Source organism: Aythya marila (genome assembly GCF_965140915.1).
Source record: "Aythya marila genome assembly, chromosome: 8".
NCBI classification, from domain to species: Eukaryota; Metazoa; Chordata; class Aves; order Anseriformes; family Anatidae; genus Aythya; species Aythya marila.
Window position 1 is genome coordinate 3,733,791 of NC_139049.1, and position 20,590 is coordinate 3,754,380.

The following is a 20,590-nucleotide window of genomic DNA, read 5'->3' on the forward strand; positions in this document are numbered from 1 at the left end:
GAATATGGGAAACAATAAGCCATTGCAGCTAGGTCTGAACAGGCCCCATGTTGTTATGTGGTTCCTTGTAATCAAATTTCCTCCTGGCTAGTAAGCAAACGATACAGCAAAACTGGGGAATTCTGTAAGGTCAGCTCTTGCTCAAGTGCCATATATGTGCACTAGGCAAATGGTTTCTCTACGTCACTGGTGAAATTACCACTGCAAGACAGCACTTGAGTTCAAATCAAGAGACTTTCAAGTTTTTCAGCTTTACTAGCTTAGTTAAGTAAGTATTAGGGAAATAATGACAATAACATTATCTTAGGAAGATTTTTTCCTACAGTGCAATTTTCACATGCTTTTCTTTTTTTCCCTTTTTTTTTTTTTTTTTCCCCCCAGTGAGAAGGGAATCTTGAGTCATGGAAACAATCCTGACCATTTAAAAGGAAATAAACGATGGTAAAAGTCACAATGTAGGATGAAATATTTTTCTCCATACTTAATTAATTCTTTTTCCTTGAGCTCTGACACTATTTAAAACTTATCAACTGATTTTTACCTTTGGCCCCAATAAATACTCTTTTTATGTCTTTTTTCCTTTGGTCTTTCTTTCCATCTGGTAATCAAGCTTCCCTATGTTCACTCATTTTTAAATGTTTCACAAATGTAACAAATAACACTGGGAAATGTATTTAACAAAAATATTTGTTTACCCAGAGGTAAAAGCGAAATTTACTGCTTTTAGTCAATTACACTAAATAGCCACCTGGTGGCATTAGCCACTAAGTAAAATAAGGTTTTCTACTCCGGCTACACAGAAACGTACTTTGTTTTTGTGTCTATTCTGATTCATCAACAGCTGAAGTACACTTGTTAGATACTTTCTACCAAAATGAACATCTGCTTTGGCTTAAAGAGAATTTAAACACAAAAGTATTCCCTCGCTTATCTGAAATGAATTAATTGAGGTTGCCAATATCAATTTGAGCCAGGTCTGTGCAGGTGTTATGATGCAATAGCAACCTGCCACTTTACCCAAAGTCCCTGCTCAATTCAAAGCACATCATAATAAAGGGCTGTAGTAAAATCATTTTACCCATTTCATGATGTGTGGGCCATAACATTATATGAAGCAAACTATTGAAGTTTTCTGATAAAAGTACTAAAATATTAATCTAATTGAGATTTCTATGTTTTCATCATTTCTGTGGTATTGTTCTTTGTTTTGTTTGTTGTTTTAATTATTAATTTCACTGTACCTGAGATCCTATTATCCCATTTCACAGGGCACAGCAAGCTTGCTAGCAAAAGCACTAACCAACAAGTGCTTCAGTTTAAGGCACTTAAAACTGGATTACGTGGAACTACCAGGTGAATTGAAACCTAGTATAATGCTCTTCCACATACTGACAAGTTTCTTTGCTACCCAATCTCAGTTCCACCTCATCTTCCTCTTGACAAAGCATTATTACCAGTTACTTTAGGAACAGGATTGCTGAAGTCACCATATCTCACTAGTGTTAATTGGAACGATTTACAGTAAAATAAAAATGCTGGTAGTGATTCAGTAAGCAGGTCTAATATGTCCTACATGTAAAAAAAAATTAGTCTGGTCACCCCATTCTCATAGGACCATTAATATCAAATTTATGCAAAGGTCTTATCAAAAGCACAGTAAAATATATCTTAAAGTCTGTGAAAAAAACTATATTAATAATAAAATTATAGTTGAAGTTCTTTAATATGCATATGATATATGCATTGAATTTCGTGATTTTCTATTTAAATATATATGTATTTAACATATATTAACATAATTAACTTATTTAATACATATGTATATATGTGTATGTATTAGCAGTGTAATTTTACAGAGACCATGAAGCAGTAACCATGGTTTGTTTGAAGCCAATGAGTAGAAGAGTGGCAAAGCTAGGATTAAAAACAAGACAAGAAATATTCCAGCAGTCCAAAAATTCACGATGACACCAAGTTCATCTCTGAAAGGTCAAACCAATACTGCCAAATGACTAGAGTAAAGGGCATTTACATGTTCAGTAAGAACAAACTGCAGAGGCTAGTGCCTTAGCCCCTTCATCTCATATGAATTCTTACTTATAAAACTATATTTTTTTTCACCCTACTGTTTTTCCCTGCGTATCAGGCTATTGCAATCTGTTTAGTTATTTAGAAGGGATTTAAACAAAGAAAGAGATAAAATGGTCTGGAGGTGATCAGTTGAATGTTCTGGCCAACACTTTCTCTCAATACTAGATTCTAAAGTCCAAGGCCACATGTAAATTCCAGCTGGGCATGTAATGTGTTTGAGAACAACACTGTTTTCAGCCACTGTATGGCAAAGATCCAACTCACAGAAAAGGCTGCAATCTAACCAAATTGCAGAGAAACTTTTAAAGAAACGGAGCTTTCTTTCAAAATCAGGTTTGCATTTCTGAAGATCTCCCCATTAGAAGACAACAGCCAGCCAGAAGATTCAACACCTTTGAAACTTCCTGTTGTTTGAATCATCATATGTAATTCATGACCTGTAATTCAGGGATTTACAGGTCAGAGGTGTGGGGCATTGAGAAAAACTGTGTTATCATTTTAAATCGTATAAAGTCAAATATCTCCTGCATGCAGGCCAAAAGAATCTGCTTATAATTTTAGCCTGAAGTTAAGTTCTCTCTGTGCTAATTTGCCTTTACTATTGTTATTGGAAGCTATTCTGGTATTTAAAAAGAAAAAAAAATACTGTCATGCAAATACTCTACTTTGCTACGCTTTGCAGTCAATCCTTAAAGTAACCATGAGCAATATGACTTAGGTATGATCTCACATCTAGCAAATAGGCCACCCAAAGCATATTGAGGCCACTGCTAGGATAAGTATTCTGTAATACTGGGGTGCAAAACAGAAAGCAGGAAGGGAGGGAGTACCAGGAAGATGTATATCACAGAATCACAGAACTTCCAGGTTGGAAGAGACCTCAAGATCATCAAGTCCAACCTCTGACCTAACGCTAACAGTCCCCACTAAACCATATCCCTAAGCTCTACATCTAAACGTCTTTTGAAGACTTCCAGGGATGGTGACTCCACCACTTCCCTGGGCAGCCTGTTCCAATGCCTAACAACCCTTTCAGTGAAGAAGTTCTTCCTAATATCCAACCTAAAACTCCCCTGGCGCAACTTAAGTCCATTCCCCCTCGTCCTGTCACCAGGCACGTGGGAGAACAGACCAACCCCCACCTCGCTACAGCCTCCCTTGAGGTACCTATAGAGAGCGATAAGGTCGCCCCTGAGCCTCCTCTTCTCCAGGCTGAACAAGCCCAGCTCCCTCAGCTGCTCCTCGTAGGACTTGTTCTCCAGGCCCCTCACCAGCTTCCTCGCCCTTCTCTGGACCCGCTCAAGCACCTCGATGTCCTTCTTGTAGCAAGGGGCCCAAAACTGAACACATATAAAAGAACTAAAATATTCTGGTATGAATATGTTTGAAAAAGATGGAAAATTATTTCCTGATCAATGGCATTGATCCACTCTTATTTTGAAGCTACTGTTGATCTTTTCCTGCTGTGGTGTATCACATCACACACAAAGAAACTGCAAACTGACGATGAAACAGCACTGTGAAATTCACCATTTAGATGCCAGTGTAACAAATACTATTCGTGACTGCTGTTAATTGTGCCCTATGTAATGTTTGCAATGCTAAATGGTAGCAGTTGCACATTGATCTTTTGGTGGTGCGACTCCCATATGCAGAAAACTGGTTTAATTTACCACTGCTGAATTAACACAGGCACAAAAGCTTTGAGAGATGTGAAGCATATCAGGTGATATGGATGGAGAAAGGATTAGGGCAGTCTGTTCTGCTTTCCCCTTCATCAAGGGATCTGGTATATTCATTCAGTAACTTTGTAATTGTTCTTTTTTATCATATTGAATTGAAAGTTAATGAAATTATACTGTTCTAATTATTAAGTGACTTAATAATACTTAATGAACATCTTTGCTCTATAGCACATCAAGTCTTTAATTTAGATTGTTGATGTCTGTTCTAGCTACTGTGATAAACATTGGTCAAAATAACTGCTTTAGGGTTGCGAATCAGGAGGCTCTATGTTGGTTTGGTTTCCTACTGATTTTTGTCATGTGAAATTTAACAATCCTTTAACATAAACTTGGATACGTTTCAAAAGCTGAATGGATATGCTAGCAGAGACATGTCAGTGCTGACCTAGCAAGGTGTTTCCCTGCTCCCAATGGAAATTCAAGTAGGGAAAACAGAAGCTACATTTGGAAATTTAGTAGCACTGGTGAAATTACAGTCACAAATACCCTTCTAGTTTAAAATGTTTTTCACAAGCACATACTTTAGGGTAACTATCCAAGGACTCAGTTACATGGGTATTATTTTTTCTTCCTGTCTTAGAACTGTTCATTGCTTAAGCAGCTACAAGACTTCTAAATCCTTCTCTGTTTTCAGCATGCACCAGGCCACTAGCTAGCCTGGAGGCAAAGGCACTGGTGTAAGGCTCTGTGGCAGCACAACTGCAAAGTCATTTCTGGATACTGAAGCCTGCTGAGGACCATAGCAAATATACAGTCCAGATCTCTTTCATTTACTGTTGACTTTGTTCCTGTGATTCCCGTACCTGTTGGAACTTATTTTATTTCCTTGCTAGGACACTTCCAATTCAAAGAAGTACACTACCAAAACAGGTAGTGTACTGACAGAGCTGAGCTTCTGTTGAGCACAAGCCTGTCCTGTGTATGAAGCATGCAGGTTTAGCAAGCCGGGTAAGGAATAAGGAGGCTGGGAAGAACAAAGAAGGGAGAATCCCATAGGGCACCATGGAAATATCCACGTGAAACAATCCAGCCTGGATCATCCACTCACACAGGGCTCCTAACAGGGCTGGGAGATCATGCAGGGGGAGCTTTTCTGAATTTTCCCTCAGCCTGTCTAGGGAACGCCTGGGGCATAAAACTTGATGTTTTCACTTACACTGTGAAAACCTTTTTCAATGATAACAAAAGTGTTAGCTGTAATGAGGAAAAAAAAAGATGCTTTAGAATTTTCTGTGGGAGGAGTGAGGGTGGGAGGGATTTACCTACCAAAGGATAACAAACTGAGTTTGAAATGGTTGGAAGTGTTTCCATAAACATCAAAGCCCTTCAGCTGTCCCTAAATGCATCTTAACTGGATGAATGCGTTGCTGCAAGACACAGCTATAGGGTGCATGGGATGACTGGAGGTAAATGGTTAAGTCTAAATTGCTTTGTGGTCTTCTCATAGCTCCACAAATATACTACCTTGGGAGGGAACGATAAACAGCATAACACAGTGACTGTAAATTGAGAAGCAAAATCGTTTCTTATGGAGTTCTAGGCCACAGAAATAGATTGACCTTCCGAGGCTGCAAGCCTGACCTTTACTGTGGGAGCAGCAAACGGCTGCAGGTGCTGCGGGTACTGCAGCGCGCAGCCATGGCAGGGGCAGAGTCCTTCAGAGGAAGAAGGGCAAGAAGGGCGCTCTTTTTTAAAACCAGCACCTCACACCTCGGCTACAGGGCAGAAAGCCGGGGGTTGCGGGCGGGCAGACCCTGCGCGGGCACCGCCATTTCGCGGGGGGCTCAGGCCGGCCGCAGCCCCAGAGCGCCGGGGACGGAGCCGTCCCTCAGAGACCCGCTCGCACGGGCCAGGCCTGGCCGCGCCCCCGGGGCGGGCCCTTGGCTCTCGCGGGAGCTCGGCCGGCGCCGCCCGAGCCGGTGAAGTTTATTTGTAAAACAGCGAGAAAACGGCAGGACCGGGAGGGGCTCTGCGGGGTCTGTCGCTGTTGTTGGCGAGCGTGCGAGTGCCGCCTGCCCGCCCGGGGCCGCTCCCGCCCCGGCTCCTCTCAGCCCCGGCAGCCGCCGCCGCGGTCCCGCCCGTGAGTATGGCGGCCACGGGGCCCGGCGGCGGCGGGAGAGCGGGGAGGGCGGCGGGGTGACAGTGACAGGGTGACGGTGACAGAGTGACAGTGACAGGGCGGCGGGGTGACAGGTGTCAGGCGCGCCCCTCTCGGGGGCGGCTCGGGGCAGGGAGCTGCCCAGCGGAGCTGCTGCCGCCGGCCGGGGGAGGGCTGAGGGCTCCCTGCCGCCCTGCTCCTCCTCCCCTTTCGCCCCATCCCCGCTCGCCCCGGGGCTGCGGAAGATGTAAGCGGCACCGGCGGCGTGAGGCGCTCCCGAGCGGCCGCCTGCTCCCCGGGCCGCCGCTGACGGGTTGGCTTCGTGTGTGTGTGTGTGTGTGTGTGTGTGTTCCCCCCGGCAGGGCCAGCCCCCAGCCGCCGGAGGAGCGGCAGGCAGCCGGCAGCAGCCATGGCGAGCGGTAGGGAGACGCGGCTGCTGCACCTCAACGAGATGGAGAAGCTGGACAAGACCCTCTTCAGGCTGGAGCAAGGTGGGGCGCGGCCGGCTGAGGGCAGCTCGGCAGCCGCGAGAGGGAGAGGGGCAGCCCGTGGTCGCGGCTGGGGGGGGGGAGGGCTGTCGGTTTGGGTTTGTTTTTCCCATTCTTTTAATATGAAACAGTTTCTGGTGCGGTTGCTTCCACTGCGGAGCTCTGAGGTGCAGCCTGGTTCGCAAACCTCGAGAAAACAGCGGCTGGGAGCCGGCAGTCTTCGTGTGAGGCATTATTTACGGGACAGAGCTTCTCTCTGGGTGACCGTGCTGTACTGACCTGAAAAAGTCCTCTTAAGTCAAACTCTGAAGTACTAATCTGCAACATGTTATGCAACACACCCCATCTTTAATAAAATAGCTTTGAAATATAACGGTGACACTAACTTCTTGGAAAGTCTGAGGTGACATTTCAGAATGCAGGATCCCCCAGCTCCTCCTAAATCTTCTTCTCGTGCCTGTCAGATTCCTTATCGCGGCGCTATGTTGGTGTTCTGCCTGCATAGTAATAAGAACTTGATGCTGTTTCTTGTTGAAAGTGTTCTTGAGTCTGTTTGCCAAAAAACAAAAACAAAAAACAGAACCGGACCACTATTATGCTGGCCATTAAATTCAGACTGAAATTAAAGCCACTCTGCTTAGAAATCATTTTTAACAATGCAGCGATATTTATTGCTCATAAATTTTTTTTTGTTTGTTTGTTTTCTATTACTTTATGGAGTTGATCCAGGAACCTAATGTCAAAGTGGTTTAGTAGAGGAGCAAGATTTAGGTTCATGAGAATAAGAATTCTCTTCAAGTGTATTGATTTCAAATTTTTCTAGAAATGTAATCTAAAAAAAATGCCATTAGTGAATACGTGCAGAGTTGACCCTAACCTCCATTATTAACTCTTCCTCCCAGTTCTGTAAATTTTGTTGTAAGGAGTTGGACAGAAATGCGTGGCTACCAGACGTTCAAAATGTCTCTGCTGATGGCAGTCTCTGGGAGGGCATAGCTAATTTTGAGCGCAGCATTCTTGATATCAGTATAACTGTTACAGGAAATAAGATATCGATGGCATATATCCCTGTGCTCTAATTTTAGTAATCACTGTAATAAAATGTCAGGACATTACTGTTGAGAGTGTAGTTAACCTTCCTGAAATGACTTTTTAATGTAAGGATTTTTTTTTTTTTAATCAAATGAGCTTTGTTTTACCTGGCAGACATTCAGATGCTAAAACCACTATTGTATGTAAAGTTTTTGGGGTAATTGTGATTATGTTAATAAGAGAAGCTGTAAGCTTGGTGAGACTTTCGTACTCAGACATTGAGACCTGATCAATATCAGATCAGAGTTGCTGGGATTCTATTTCATGAGCAAGTATGAGTGTTATGTTGTTTGTTTGTTTGTGTTTGTGTTTTTTTTTCCTCCAATTGAAGATGCTAGAACTTGCCACTGTTCAATTTTTTTTATACTTCATAATTAATTAGGGGTGTATTGATAATTTTGTCTCTATACAAATATTTGGGTTTCTTTTGCTTAAAATTCTAATTTTGTAGACTGTTAGGGCTAGTAGCTAGTCAGCTGCATGACTGGTATGTAACATAGTAAAAGCCATTGTGCAAGCACTTAGACCTCTTTCAGTCTAAGGGGCTCTGTAATTAGCCAGGTACGTGATGGAGGCTCTCATACCTGCAAGTGAAAACATATTCTGAAACCTCTGTACAACACTGATTTCTTCATATCCAGTTAGCAAACTACAGAATAATTTTAGGTCCTAGTGTTTTTAACGTAATTGTATTCTCTCTGTCATGGCTATCTTTAGTCTGAGTACTGCTCTTTCTGATGTGTGTGAGCTGCAGCACGTATACAAAGCTCTCTGACTTGCTGAGCTCTCAGTTTAACAGTCTGTACCCTGTAGATTACACACAAGTATACATCATTTTGCACTTGAAAGCATAAGGAATTTAGGATTAAGTGAACTTTAAATGGAGAACGTATTTGAATGAATTTGAAATATTTTGTTTTCAAGTTTGTTCCTCTTTTTTTTTTTTTTTTTTTTTTCCTATTTTCATGGATCAGCTTAATATATAGACTCAGTAAATTTAAGATTTACCTTTTAGATTTTTTTTTAACAGTACTACATATAAAAATCTGCATAAAAATATGTGTAGTCTAATGACTGTGATCTTCTGCTGTATTTTGTTTCCTAGACTGTTTATATAACGAAGCAGAACAAATTGGAAAGGTACCATATAAGTAAAGGGAAAAAGACTTTATGTGAAGCGTGCAAGGAAAAACGTTTGGAAAATAGAAAATAGGGAGAAAATATGACTATTTGGCAAAAGGTTTTGGCAGATACGTTGGTATATTTTCTTCTTAACATAATACCAGATTATAACTTTTTATTACAGAGTAGAAATATCTAGTACTCCTGATGAGATGCCTGTGTTTTTGTGTTTCTTTTTTTTCCTTGAGGGTTTGAACTACAGTTCCGATTGGGCCCAACTCTTCAAGGCAAGCATGTTACCGTGTGCACTAATTATCCAGCTTCTGGAGAATTATTTGATCGCCACAAGTTCAGGACGTTATCATGGCACAATCCCACAGGAAAAGAAGATGACTCTGACAAATATTGCAAATTAGATCTCCAGATTTCTGGATCATATCAATACTATTTCAGTCTTGGGTAAGTGAAGCACTATACTTACAGCCAAATGCAGTCTGCTCCCTTAGTTTATGTTTTTAAACTGAAGAAATCACTTTTAAGAAGAAAAACATAATTTTCCCCTGCATTTTTCAAATGCAAAAATAGAATCTATCTGAATCTGCTAGTGAAAGACAACAGCTTTTGTGGCTAAGACTTTCTGCAAAGTCATTTGCAGAATATACAGAACAATGATCAATTTTCTGTGTAAGTTGGAAAGGCAAGACATTTTTTACAAGATTTCAAAATCATCAGTATTCTAAATATTCAAGTAAGATGTTTTCTCTTCATTGACCTGGGATGGTGTTTCTTGAAAGATGTATCTTTCCGGCACAGAGGTTCTGTCATTCTTTATTTCACATACTTCCTCTTTTGTTTCAACACAAGAGAATGACTGTAATGGCCTAGTATTCTGAGCTCCTGGAAGATGGGAGCTGCTGGCTAAATTCCCTCAGGCTTAGGTCTCTTTTTAGCTCAGGTCTCTTTCTCAGGATAGCGCTCCAAATAGAGGCCTTTGTGTAAAAGGTGGGCACTTGTGTTTTCTTTGTTACCATCTGTATTCTTAAAGGAGGAACCAGGGTAACAAAGGTATCGCTTTTGTGGAGTTTAAAGCTCTGTAACCTAATTGTATTCTTGTAAGCAAGTGGCATTAAGTGCAGTAGAGAGATGGTGCCTAGTAGATGAGTATCTGTTCAGTGTTTCCTGTTAGGTTCCCTGCAGTCCTTTCTTCCCCCAAGCCCCCTAACCAGCCTGTTAAGGTACTGTGTATTTGAAATTGCTCTGCTTGTTGGATTCTGCTTCTGTAACTGACTAGTACAATGTGCATCTACTATGTAAATCAATGTAAATGTGAATCAATTTCTCCTAGAAATGAGAAAAGTGGTGGAGGTTACATAGTTGTGGATCCTATTTTGCGTGTTGGAGCTGATAACCATGTGTTACCTTTGGATTGCGTTACACTCCAGACATTCCTTGCTAAGTGTCTGGGACCATTTCATGAATGGGAAGATAGGCTCAAAGTGGCAAAAGAAACAGGTAATGCCAATATACATATTAAAGGATATATGCTTTTTTTTAAATCTTGAGATGATAAAACAAAGTTGCACCAAAGAGCTTCAGTATAAACAGTTAATTTGTCCTTTAGTTTGTAAATAAAGTATTTTCCACTAGATTAAATTTAATTAACAGATTAAGTCAGTGAAATGATTTAGATATTTGCAGAAGTACAAAAATTCAGAATTCCCTGATAATAGGAAATTACTTTTGTTGTTTTGATTTCAGATAAATACCGGAGTTTGTAGAAATGACAGGATGATTTTTAAAACTTACATTATGCAGAATTTTAAGGGGAAGATTAAGCTGAATTTACGATGGATATTCCGGACACTAGGTTTAGATATGTGGTATACCTGTAATTTATGCTTCTGTCAATCAACTGCTTTGACTGAAATTCTATTTTCTTATTAAATAAATGATTTCTTACTACACAGGTTACAACATGATTCATTTTACACCACTGCAGAAGCTTGGACTGTCTAGATCATGTTATTCCCTGGCTGATCAGTTAGAAGTAAATCCTGAATTTTCAAGCCATAATAAAAAATGCACTTGGAGTGATATAGGAGCTCTTGTGGAAAAAATGAAGAATGAATGGAATATGCTTTGCATCACAGATGTGGTCTACAATCATACCGGTATGATTTCTGTGTGAACAATCAAATCGGTCCTATATTTCATCATCTCCTTTAACTTTTCTCCCTCTAACACATCTTTAAGTAGTGTTTTTAAGCAGCTTAGTTTTTCTGGTTTTGAGTTTCTCAAGTCTAGGAGAGTTCTTCACAATTGCAACAGATACATCTCCATAACAGATGTAAAATAATTTTGTATTGTAACTTGAGTGAATAGAGCCCTTCACAGAGATGAATTAATAAACTGTGTATGCATCTGTATTTTTCATAATATCATGCTTATTTTTAAGATCTGTGGTGTGCAGCGCCCACATAAATGAATGGAATCTGCATAATTAATTTATGTGATGAACATAAACTGACTACTTTCTTGTTAAACAGGGTCGTTTTTATTGCTGCATCAATTCGGTTCTAACATGCAGATAACAACCAGGATAGGGACAAGAGGCTAGGATTAAGCAATGGAGGAAATGTTACAGCTCTGTCTGTGTTGGTGGGAAGTGGTGGTGGGGGGGGGGGGGTTGTTCTGTTTTTGTGTTGTTTTTTAAGCATAGATATGCCAAAGCACTGAAGGTTTTTCATCTAATTGCAGTTCATAGCTAAAGGTGTGCATTCTATACAGAGGGAGAGTGGGCTTTTTTCAGTATGACTGAGGAAGTTTAAATGATAACACTTCATTATTCATAAGCTTATGAATATTTAGATAATGAGATTATTTTGATTATTCTGTAATCCTGAAGATGACAATAATTAGTATACATATGGCAGAGAAAACAACAAATGGCTGTGTATGTTCATGTCACAGTTCTCTGAGGTTTAAAAAACAAAACCATCACTAACAAAAATGGTTACATAGAGTTACTATGAGTTACAAGAGTTATTTGCTTTTTTCTTTGGTGTTTACTGTTGTCAAACATTCCTATCCAATCAATCTGCAAAGTAATATGGGCCCATTTGTTTGCCCTTTCTGTTTGTTAAAATGTTACTCTCCTAAGTGTAGTTTTTGACCATATGTCTCAGGGAAGCTGGCTTTTTGACATTCCCAGCAGATAAACAGTTCTTGCACTTTCCCAACTAAAAGTCCATCTCTTTTATCATATGTTCTTGAGATCCCATCACCTTTTTACAGTATATATTTGCATGCTACCAAGGAAAATGTATTTACGGACAGAAATACCTATGTCTAATTATTATACTCAGGAATAAAAGGAAAAAAGTCACATTGATATTTGGCTATGTTTGCAGAAGGATTTTATTTGGTTATATCAAGAGCTCAAATTAATTTTCAAGGGATGGATGAGTAAACTATTTAAGTTATACCATGGTGAAAGGATGTTTATAAGTATCTTCAAGTGATCATTATTCTGACTTAAATCATTAATCAAGATGTATTTGATGGGTTTATCTGCTTTCAAACTTATAAGCTTGCAATAAGACTGCTGGATTTTTTTTCCCTTGGGGTTGTTCATTATCAGAACTCTTGATTTGTAACTGGCTACAAACTTTGTTAAATACCAAACTTAGCATAAGCAGAAATGCATATAAATGATAAATGTCTGCTAAAGTCATGGTGTTGCATGTGCAGGTAGATATTTTATGGGCTTTAATAATAAGAAAACTTATTAAATGTTTTTCCTTTTTTTTTTGTATAGCATGATAAGATGGAAATTGGACTGTGTTTTGCATTTTCATTGAACAGAAACTTCTAATTTAAAACCAGTTAATTCTTGCATATCGGGATGATTTAATTGTAATATATATTTCACAGACTCGTTTGAATGTAAAAGATGTGAAATGCATAGTCAGTTATTTTGAGTGGATTATGGATACTGGCTCATGGTTATTAATTCCACAGTATATCTGCATTAAAAACCTAAAGCACTGTGTTGTCTCACACTAAATCCGCTAATGCTGGTAACACTTACAGCTCATGAGCCCTCAGCTTACAGCAGTCATTATCATTAGAGTTTCTTCTTTCTAGCTGAGACCACTGTATGAAATGGTGATGCTTCCCCACCATTCCTGCCGTAAAGTCAGACAGCTCAATTTAAATGTGAGGTGGTTAAGATGAAGTGTTGGTTTGTTCTTGATTGTTTTTGTTTGTTGGTTTTGTTTTTTTTACACACTGGAAAGGAGCAGGGAAAGCTTGTATAGTAGAGAATGGTGGGAATCAGTTTTTGATGTTAACATCTCTGTTAGTTTCTAATATGCATTAAACTTAAACATAGATGTACTTTTGGCGTGTTAGTAGGAGTATCATAGATAGACTTGCAAACCCTGCCTGGTAACTTGGTGCATGTTCACTTTTGAGGCTGCTATTCCCTTCAGAAGGGATATGGGTAGTAAATCATGGTTCTTGCTGCAAGAATACATTTAAATAAAAAGAGAGAGAGAGAAAGGAAAGCAATCTGGTTGGCCTAGAATGGCCTTTTAACAGCCTGAGTTTATTATTGCTATATGCAACTTTAAAATAAGTAAAGTGCTTTATAGTTGTTTATGACATTTAAACCATGAAGTTCTTAACTTCCACAAATGGTTTGACCTTATAAACATGGAATTTTGCCATAGTCATAATGGACTTCAGATATGCAGGAGGGTGTTTAGAAGAGCTATTCATACTATAGAGTGAGAGATTACACTAGTTTCTTTACCTTTCATTTTTTAGTTTGAACATTGAACTACGCAGACTTGTTTTTTTTAGTTGTTCTGCTCTAATTTTGGGCATTTTATTTACTATTTTACTGTTTCCAGTATAATAACTTGTTATATTTTTTCTCTTCTGTTAGATGTTACTTCATTTTTCTCTGTTTTTGTAAATGTTAAGATGTGTTCTGTGAAGAACAATTTCTAAAAAAGCTTGTAAAACCTAAGCAGCAGTTTTCTTTTTATGCTTTTTTTGTATGTGAAGTTTTTCAATTGTTACATTCAAAAGAATGTATGGAGATTATTTTCAGTTAAATTGCGTGTTTGGGACAGTTCTGAAAAATTGAAAGAAATTAACTACTGAAACCTTTTTCGTTGTTGTTATTTTTCCAGAATTAAAGTTCTCGTTGCATTATATGTATTTACTCATACCGTTGTATGCACATTATTGTCTGTATTAGAATATCACACCCATTTTTATTTAAAATGAAATGTGTGATTCATGACATAGTACCTTAGCTTCTTGGTGTTAAGATTTTTGTGTAAAACAACTAAGTATTCAGCTTGTGTACTTTTTTTTTTTTTTTTTTTTTTTCCCATGCCTTTCTTGAATAAGCTACTAACAGTGAGTGGCTCAGGATGCATCCAGAATGTGGCTATAACCTTGTAAATTCCCCTCACCTGAAGCCAGCTTGGGTCTTAGATAGAGCTCTGTGGCACTTGACCTGTATGGTGGCTGATGGAAAGTGTATTGATAAAGGGGTCCCTCCGTTGATAGAAAATGATCACCACCTGAATGTAAGTAAATGAGAATTAAGTATATGGCAATGAACATTGTAAATAGCTGAATAAACCTTGAACAGTTCTAAGGTTGTGGAAATGCACAGAATATACACTTAGCAGATATATTTATTGAAATAATCCCTCATTTTACTATTTTTTTCTGAACTAAGCACTTAGCTTTTTTGTGTGTTTATATTAATCGTGAACGTTAACTAACATAATTTTTATTTTTACAGTGTGTCCGTAAAATAATTTGGGAAGAGATATATCCAAAAATTAAACTCTGGGAATTTTTCCAAGTGGATGTTAATAAAGCTGTGGAACAATTTAGAACCCTTCTAACTCAAGGTAAAGAAAGTGTGTGTTGCTGGAACAGGTGGACTCTTTACCTATAATGTTTATTGAATTATAAATAAACTTTAAAAAAAAAAAAAAAAAGAGCTGGAAAATAATAAAAAAAAAAATCCAATTTTTGGGCAGGTATGAAAAATCTACCATGCTGACAGGAGCATGCAAGAATGTTCTGAGGAATGGTAAAGCATTTGAAGACTGTGCTTCATAGTCTGGGAAATAAATAACAAAGATTCTTTTTTTGTTTGTTTTTGCCAGGAGTCAATATTGTAACTGAGCACAGATGTTTTTGAGGAGCCAGCTCTGTCAGATCTTTTCCTTTGCACCCCTCTGTAACCTTTTGTCTACCCATATCTTACTTGTTCTCAAAATGTAAAAGTTGTCTTTTACATGTAATTTCTGTTTTCACTTTGTGACTAGTTTTCTATTTTGTCCTCAGGCAAAATGAGCACTAAATCTGATCCAAATCAACATCTTCAGATAGTTCAGGACCCTGAATATAGACGATTTGGCTGTACTGTAGATATGAATATAGCATTGGCAACCTTCATACCGCACAGGTATTGTATGATTAAGCAGAAGTTAAAATTGCAAGTGAAGTTAAATTTACAAAACCAAATAAATATCTTTTTTTTAAATTTTTTTTCAAAGATAGGAAAAATCTTTTTTTAAATTCATTTTAATTATGTGTTTTAAAACTAAATTATTTAAATTGTTCTCTTCTTTGCATCTTCTTGCTAAGCAATGGACCAGGTGCAATAGAAGAGTGTTGTAACTGGTTTCGCAAGAGGATTGAGGAGCTGAATGCTGAGCAACACAGACAGATTCATCACCATCAAGAGCAGGTCTTACACTTCCTGTTTTTTAATGTTGAATTGCTTTAAATTGCAAATATATTCAGGCATTCTAATAATGCATAATTTAATTACTTCTAGGCAGTCAACTGTCTTGCGGGGACTGTGGTTTATGAACGACTGTCTGGTCATGGTCCTAAACTGGGTCCTATTAGTAGAAAATATCCTTTAGTTACCAGGTATTGTTTTTTGTTGTTGTTGAAAACTATTTGTCTATCCAGGGAAAGTGAGTTCAAAGTTAATTAAAAATAAACATAAGTGCAGCTGTATTTTCTTTCCCATAGATAAATGCCACTTTATCAATGAGATGACTATTTTTTAAAGCCACAATAATAACTCTTTATTAAATGAATGTGACTTAAGGCAGCTTGAAATAATACTCTGAGCACAATGAAGCCTTACATAGTGCAAATTGCTCTTGTAGATGGAGCAGGAGTGGAACTAGGAAAGTCTGATATACTTGATGCCATTAATGTATCTGAAGGGTTGAGGCTATAGTCTTACACTACCAGCTGACACCAAGGTAGTGGCAGCACCTGTCCTTTCTCCTCCAAAACATGATACAAAATAGAAAACTCACCATCATTTATAGTCTGACTTTTTGAATCTTTTGTCTACAAGCCAGTTCATAGCAGATATTTTAATTTCAAAGACGATGAATTTCGGTTTATGTATCTTTTCTGAATTATTTGTTAATTCCACAGGTATTTTACTTATCCATTCAAAGACATGACTGTGGAGGAAGAAGAAGCTATGATACATCACCCAGATAAAGCTTGCTATTTCATGGCCCATAATGGATGGGTTATGGGCGATGATCCTCTTAGAAACTTTGCAGAACCAGGTTTGTAAAAGAATTTTGAATCATTTTGTAAATGTTTTGATATTATAGCCGAAGCAAATATTTTATTTAGTCTAATTTTCCCATATGAAGTTGAAGTTTCCTATGAAGTTAAAAAAGCAGAATAGCAGGCAGATAATCACTTCATAGTGCTTTTATTTCCTATTCAGCACACAGAAGGTCAATTGTAAAAACTGGAATTTGAGATACAGCGTCACAAGATATGAGAGGGAAATTATCAGCTTTCTGTCAGTGAGAGGGAGACCTCCCCTACTTCTGTCATTGTTGCTTATCTTGCACTGTTCCAACACCACTACTTGTTGGCATTTTCATAAGGCATCAGAAAACTAGTACGATAAAAAGATTAATGGCATTTTGCTGCATTAGTGAGCAAAACCTGGCTTCTTGAAAAGTCCAGTGTGTGTATGTCAGGCAGTTGAAAGGTGGGCACCTGAGATGATGTTGAGATGGGACAGGGAAAGAGACAGCAGAGAGGGCTCTCTCTGCTCTCCTCTCAGCGTCAGCATTGAAGAAGTAGGTCGCCTCAGCTACATGTGGAGCTGCACCATAGTGAAGTCTCTGTCAGCAGAACTGTGTAGGTAGAAACATGTTGAAAATTGCATTGATATGCTATTGTAAAATTGCTGAGAGTTATTATCTAAAGGAAAAGTTATATAATTAATTTCTGAATTAGCTCACAGATAATCTCTTCTTTTGGGAATGAGAGTGTATGCTTTCTTCAAAACCCTCAAATACATGTATATTTGAACTTAAATAAAGATTACTTATCCAATCCAATTTTTTGTTGGATTCTTTTCAGTGCAGAAGGAGTGTGTAGACAGTTTTCAAAGTAATAGTCAAATATTAGAGTTACTCTCTGGGGTTTAATTCTTTTTTTCCAATTTCTCTTAGTACTTAAAAATTAAAAAAAAAAAAAAAAGTTTTTTTGAGGGGGAGGGCGGAATGAGATTAGATAGTATTCCAGTTGAGGACAAAACTGTCTTTCTCCACAGAGACCAAACTAATCTATTTTTCTATTCTATAAAAATATTATTCTATTTTTTTCTATTCTATATAAAGATTTTGAGTTGATACTGTTATTAGAATTTTTACTCATCATCATAGCATTCTCCTACTCTTAAGAAGTAGAAAACGAATTGCCACATCTTCTTTTTGGTTCACATTCTGTCCTATAGCTCTTAGAGTGATTTTTTTCCCCTTACAGGTTCAAATGTTTACTTGAGAAGGGAGCTTATTTGCTGGGGAGACAGTGTGAAACTGCGTTATGGGAACAAACCTGAAGACTGCCCATACCTCTGGGCACATATGAAAAAATACACTGAAATCACTGCCAAATATTTCCATGGCGTTCGTCTTGACAACTGTCACTCAACACCTATTCATGTAGCTGAGGTACGCAAAAATAAACACATTTATGATAAAGCAGCTTCTGACTGTGACAAAAGTTCTGCACTGCTTCTACAAAATCTGTAGAATCGGCATGGCAGAGTGAATGAATTTTCTTGATAAAGTTTCTTGACTGGCAATGTTTAGGTTTAGGTGTGGTTTCAGCTACTTTGAACAGTTAGCAAAATGGTATAGCTGTTGTATGTCTCCATTCTCCATTTCAGCTGAGATCCTGTAGACGCTGATGGGCATGGGTAAATTTTCTGTTGTGTATCTATGGACTGAAGTGCAATCACTGCCAGTATCTAGTATGTCAGCTCTAGACTTGGTAATTTCCAAGACCTGGATGGCAAACAAACACTGATACTTTCCTGTATGTTTTGCTGTTGATGAAATAAACAGAAAGTGTTTTACATTCCAGAATTTAAAAGTTGGTAAAGAACACTTACAGAAAGTTCAGTCAGACAGGATTATTGCTAACATTTATCACTTATTGTTTCCCAGTAAGTTTGCAACTGACTACATCCAGAAATTGTACTTAATTAGTAAAATATCTTTATATAGATTTGAGCTGTGCTAAGTCCTAGCTTGGGTACAGAGCTTCCCTACATCTGTGAAGAGCTCTCTTAAATCAGTTTATGCATCCACACCAAAGCTATAAGTGACTCCTAAATGCAGCCGTTTTCAAAAATTCTGCCATTCTTTCACTTGTTACTATTTTTTGAATGGTAACCCTGAAGGCTTTAACCAAAGTCCTGCAATAGTTTCTTATTTTAACAGATATGTCTCTTATCCAACCTTTTGTTCTTGCATTTTGAGTCAAATTTTTGTTTAAAAACAAAGTTATAATTAGCTTACAATATTCAGAAGATTTTTATAGAGATCTGTAGATTATCTGAATAATTCTATAAAATAAAAACATAATTTTATGAATGCTACCGGTTAGTAATATTTTTTATGAACTGCATGTGTTAAGAACTTGTTTATGTTTGGTTAAGATTCACATCAATGATTGCGTATATGTAGCTGACAATGGATGACTTCCATTAAATATGTATTATGATCTATAGGAGATGCTAGCAACAGCCAGATCAGTCAGACCTAATCTTTATGTGATAGCTGAACTCTTCACGGGCAGTGAGTACATTGACAATGTTTTTGTCAACCGCCTGGGAATTACCAGCCTGATTAGAGGTACAATAAGCAGTTGAAAGTTATAAAGGATTGTCATGTATGGTTCAGAGTTTTTGATGTGACACTAACATTGGTATGCTTTTTTTCTTACGTATTTCCGTTCTTTGCTTATGCAATTATCTTTTCTTTGTGTTGTATTTAATTTCTATCTTGTATCCTAATTCTTGATTTTTGCTTACGTTTGTGTCGTCCTCTGTAACTCAACTCTTTTTTTTTTTTTTTTTAATTCCTTAATTTTGGCTTTCTATTTGTCCTTGCTGCATGGCATTTTCCTATTGTCAATCCCTGCCTAGCTTTGAAACTTATCCACTTTTGTGTCTACCTTTCCCTTTTCTGTGGCTTTTTTGGCTGTGCTTTTTGCAGTACATGCTGGACACAGCTAGAAAATTGCGAGCAGATTTGTTTGTAGTGGCTGAACTGTTCACAGGAAATGAGGAGCTGGACAATATCTTTGTGAATAAGCTGGGCATTACCTCCTTAATAAGAGGTAGGCTTGCTATATATGTGGTGTCTTTCCAACCAGAGATTATAGAGGATGTACTTTTTCCAAAGAAATGTTTGCTTCTGGATTATGCACTTTTGATTTCGTACTCAACATGATAAGAAGTGCAGTTGTTGTATTGTGGCTTTCTGATACTCAGCAAAAAATACAGTACTAGCTGTAAATCAAGAAAAAACATCCTACATTAATTTACAGAAGGTTTCACTTGTGTTCTAGCAAGAGAAGAAGAAGCTGTAGCACAGCTCTGCTATGCAAGTGCTGCATTGTGTGTGATTATTGTTGCATGAATTTCTTAAGCCCACTGGGGAAGCCATTTCATATTTTTGTGTTGTTTTTTTTTTTTCCTCCCTTCCCTACCTTCACATATTATAGCAGACAGAATATTTCAAAGTTGGGTATCTACATTGGAGAATAAAGTTTTACTTTGATTTTTTTTTATGATTGAACACACCAAAATAACAAATGTAAAATGCTGCATTAACATCTCTGTGCATGCTGTAATATATGATGGTTATTCTTATGCAAACACTTTCTTCTTTAGAGGCAATGACAGCTTATAATAGCCATGAGGAGGGAAGGTTAGTTTATCGTTTTGGAGGTGAACCTGTTGGCTCTTTTGTTCAGCCACGTTTGAGACCCCTGATGCCAGCTATTGCTCATGCACTGTTCATGGATATTACACATGATAATGAGTGTCCCATCCAGGTGAGCATTTAAACTGGAAACCAGTTTGTTTAACCTTTTCTAAATTGATGTTTCTGAACCTTGGGAGGGCTTGATGCAGACTGGATGCTTTTTTTTTTTTTTTTCTGGGTGATATGTAGGAAAAACGTTGTTTCAGATCAAGTTTTTATCGAATGAAAAACATTTTATAACAAGTTCCACTGAATTCCAAAGTTTTGTCCTTTAAGGGAAAAGGTATACAAAGCTATTTAATGAGCTTTTTTGACTTTTTCATTCCAGCTGCTGTAAGCAGTTCTGTCTCTTATTCTTCATCCATTCTCCTAAGATCCCATTTACAGGAGAGGATGAGAAAGACAGCAGTGTGAACTGGAGTGGGTTTTTGAGGGGTACTCTTAAATTGCTTTTGTACTGTATTTGTAGCAATTTTTTTCAGTAAATCTATTGTAATCACGAAAATTATGATTAAGAAAATTATGATAGCAATTGTTTCCTCTGTTAAACTGAGTGTATCCTACGTATGGTGAATTGGG

The 20,590-nt window shown here is 37.9% G+C and overlaps 1 protein-coding gene across 4 annotated transcripts in view; it reads left to right on the plus strand.

Annotated features, from left to right (window-relative positions):
* The first annotated feature begins 5,743 nt into the window (after positions 1 to 5,743).
* The window catches only part of AGL (amylo-alpha-1,6-glucosidase and 4-alpha-glucanotransferase), a 33,722-nt gene continuing 18,875 nt past the window's right edge, over positions 5,744 to 20,590 (plus strand). The window contains exons 1-14 of one of the 4 annotated variants that reach the window (XM_082765741.1): positions 5,744 to 5,916; positions 6,297 to 6,425; positions 8,885 to 9,095; positions 9,982 to 10,148; positions 10,604 to 10,807; positions 14,061 to 14,242; positions 14,464 to 14,575; positions 15,018 to 15,138; positions 15,321 to 15,423; positions 15,514 to 15,611; positions 16,137 to 16,276; positions 17,499 to 17,686; positions 18,751 to 18,874; positions 19,918 to 20,081. In XM_082765741.1, the coding sequence (XP_082621867.1) occupies positions 6,344 to 6,425; positions 8,885 to 9,095; positions 9,982 to 10,148; positions 10,604 to 10,807; positions 14,061 to 14,242; positions 14,464 to 14,575; positions 15,018 to 15,138; positions 15,321 to 15,423; positions 15,514 to 15,611; positions 16,137 to 16,276; positions 17,499 to 17,686; positions 18,751 to 18,874; positions 19,918 to 20,081 (1,896 nt within the window). In that variant the 5' untranslated portion in view covers positions 5,744 to 5,916; positions 6,297 to 6,343. Of the gene's footprint in view, positions 5,917 to 5,964; positions 6,182 to 6,296; positions 6,426 to 8,884; positions 9,096 to 9,981; positions 10,149 to 10,603; positions 10,808 to 14,060; positions 14,243 to 14,463; positions 14,576 to 15,017; positions 15,139 to 15,320; positions 15,424 to 15,513; positions 15,612 to 16,136; positions 16,277 to 17,498; positions 17,687 to 18,750; positions 18,875 to 19,237; positions 19,362 to 19,917; positions 20,082 to 20,590 lie in introns of those variants that run through there. The other 3 variants (XM_082765739.1, XM_082765740.1, XM_082765742.1) reach the window with 3 other exon arrangements.